Consider the following 3,058-nt stretch of genomic DNA (forward strand, 5'->3'; position numbering starts at 1 on the left):
CGACTACTATAAAAGGAGCACGAGGTATGCCTAGAATCACAATTACATTCATATACTCAAAACGCTGCTCAAAGCTCTAGACTGACTTTAGCATCGGAGAGTTAATCGGACAACCACCGTCCGGTTAGCTTCTACCCTGTTTTGCAGGTTCACTCACCTGTTCAGAAGGCAGACTCCATCAAGTACATTTCAGAACAATTATAGCGTAGTACTATACATCTAATTTCTAGCATTATTATAACTACTATCTTCTCTACTGCTATTTATAATTTTTTTTGTTGTCTTTTCAAAATTTCTCTAAAGAAAAATATAAGAAGATTTTTATACTTATAGAAAATTATGCGTTGTTTAGTTATAAAAGGATATATAAATTTTTTTTTAATTGATTTCATATTTTTATTTTCTTTTTATATAGAAGTTTGTTGTTTTCTATTTTGTATTAACTTTTTGGTTTTTTTTAATCTAATCTAATAAAATTATTTTTATCTAATCTCAAATGATATAAGCGTTGCGCAGCAAACTGCTAGGTCGTGGGTTCGATTCCTCCCACAAGCGCTCTCCCTCCCCTAATTATTTTTAAAAAAACCCATTTAAAATCTCAGAAATAAATGTCTTTTTTTATCTATTGATTCCCTATTTATGTCTATTTTTTAAATGAATTTTACCTTTTATTTTTGATGACCTGAAATCTTTTATTTTTAAAGTTTTACTTCAAATTTGCCATTTTAAACTCATAATTTATTATCATTCCTTAAATGAATTTTATAATTATTTCAAAAATCAGATTAGAATCTCATATATTAATTATAGTTGACTCTAATTACATGGAAACAAATAATTCATTTGACTTAAATATTAAAAATTTACCATTTTAAACTCAATTAGTAATTATATTACTATGTATTATGATTTAATACCAAATGCTAAATAAATCAAATAAATATTACACCCTTGATTGATTTTACTAATTTCAGTATAGAAACATTAAAAAGGAAAGAAATAAAGTATATAAAAATATGTAGGTGTGGTTGAGCTGGCCGGTTCAATCCAGTTCTAGCTCACTTGTTCAGTTCGGTTTTGCCGGTTCATTTCAGTCCAAACCGATTAGACCGAATTTCTAGTTCTCAAAACTTAACCGAACACCTGACCGGCTCCAAATTTAACTGGTCAAACCGGCCGGTCCTATCCGGTTTTTAAAACACTATTTCGATATACTTTTATATAGACAACTACAGTCTGTCGAGAGTTTACATCCTCTAACTATAATTTCTGTAATATATGTACATGTCATGGATTAAACCGGTTGATTCAATTACCAATTGTATAGCCATGATTATTGGAAATAATGTTTTAATAATTAGTTAAACCGGCCGAAACCGGAGCCGCTCCATGGCCGGGCCTAGCTACAAATATGGTTGTTAACAAGGACAACTCCTATATATGAAGAACTTAAAGATTGGCCTATACCTAGAGGTGGCCATGGGCCGGGTCAACCCGTGAACCGGCCCGGAACCGGCCCGGAACCGGTCAAATCCGGAACCGGACTAAAACCGGCCCGGAACCGTACAAAAGGCGGTTCCGGGCCGGTTCCAAATTTGTTGAACCGTGAACCGGCGGTTCCGGGTCGGAACCGGCGGTTTAAGGGTCGAACCTATTAATAAAAAATATAAATTATATATTTAAAATATATATTATATCTTTATTATATAATATATTTACTTTTATAATAAAATATATGTTATATTTGTTTTAGTTAAATTTTTGGTTAATATTATAATTTAAAAAAAAATCTTTATTTTCTTGTAATACTATCTCTGTGTGAGTTATTTTATTGTTAAAATACATTTTTAGTAATTAAATTTTAATTTTAATTTTAATTTTAATTTTTTTTAAACCGTCCTAAACCGGAACCGGAACCGGAACCGTCCGGTTCCGAACCGTCATGGAACCGTCTCTTAGGCGGTTCCGGGCCGGTTCCACTTTTTCTTGAACCGTGACCCGGCGGTTCCGAACCGGAACTGTCGGGTTATGAACCGTGGCCACCTCTACCTATACCAAATAATTAAACTTCAAGTCTTAAACTAATATTCCTTGATAACAACTAAACCTTGCTTAGCTTAAGCTCCACTCATCATCTTCTGCATTCTTACCTCAAATAATAACCTTTCAATGAAAACTCTCAAAATCAAGAACCAAAATGATCTAAAAATCCAAAAAGAAATCTCCAATATGGTCATTTTAGAAGAACATTATCATGGGAGATCTTCTGTTGCAGTTCCATTCACTTGGGAATCTCAACCAGGCACTCCTAAGATCAAATACTATAGAGAAAATCCTCTTCCTCCTCTAACTCCACCACCTTCATATTTCTATAACACTCCCACAAAAAAGCACTCTAAACCTAACAATAATAATCTTTTAAGCACAATCTTCCCCAAGCGTGTTTCGCCTGCGTCCTCGTCCTCGTCTTCGTCTTCGTCTTCATTTTCGTCGCGGATGCCTTCAACGTCGTTTTATTCTGTTCCATCTTCACCTATTACAGTTTCGAGAAGTCGCGTTCGCCATGGAACGTCTAATCCGAGAAAATCTTTTGATTTATCATCAAGAATGGTAGTCGATGAGACCGAATGTGATTCGACTTTGTGCTTCGGAGCCAATGTTAGGTCTCGAGGTTGCTATGCGTCGATGATTAAGGTATTATCGAGAGATGTTTAATTAATTAAGTGCTCGATCGAGTTTTCATGTATCAATGAATTAATTTGATCCAGCTTAATGTAACCAAAAGAAGGAGATTAAGATAGTGAAGCTGAAATCGAATTCTAAACCAGCATAATTAAACAAGTTATAACTTCATAAAATGTATCTTGAAATAAACTTTATTATATCATTTATTCTTAATTGTCAAGTTATTTAATTATATCATGCACTCCTAATTAAGTTGTTTCCAAACATTATTTTGCTTTTATTTATTTTTTACTTAAGTCTACCCTTTCTCTTAAAGTTACTTAGATGATTTTTTTTGTCATGTTTAGGGCAAATACTTAAATTTTCAGGTCAT

General features: G+C 33.2%; 1 protein-coding gene across 1 annotated transcript; it reads left to right on the plus strand.

The window, feature by feature from the left end:
• Window positions 1-2,229: 2,229 nt before the first annotated feature.
• Window positions 2,230-2,833, plus strand: LOC126668584 (uncharacterized). Its single transcript, XM_050361772.1, has 2 exons — window positions 2,230-2,694; window positions 2,789-2,833. The coding sequence occupies exons 1-2, from the start codon at window positions 2,230-2,232 to the stop codon at window positions 2,831-2,833; spliced, it is 510 nt and encodes a 169-aa protein (XP_050217729.1).
• The last annotated feature ends 225 nt before the right edge of the window (window positions 2,834-3,058 follow it).

The sequence above is a fragment of the Mercurialis annua genome, linkage group LG2, assembly GCF_937616625.2.
Source record: "Mercurialis annua linkage group LG2, ddMerAnnu1.2, whole genome shotgun sequence".
In the NCBI taxonomy this organism is placed as follows: domain Eukaryota; kingdom Viridiplantae; phylum Streptophyta; class Magnoliopsida; order Malpighiales; family Euphorbiaceae; genus Mercurialis; species Mercurialis annua.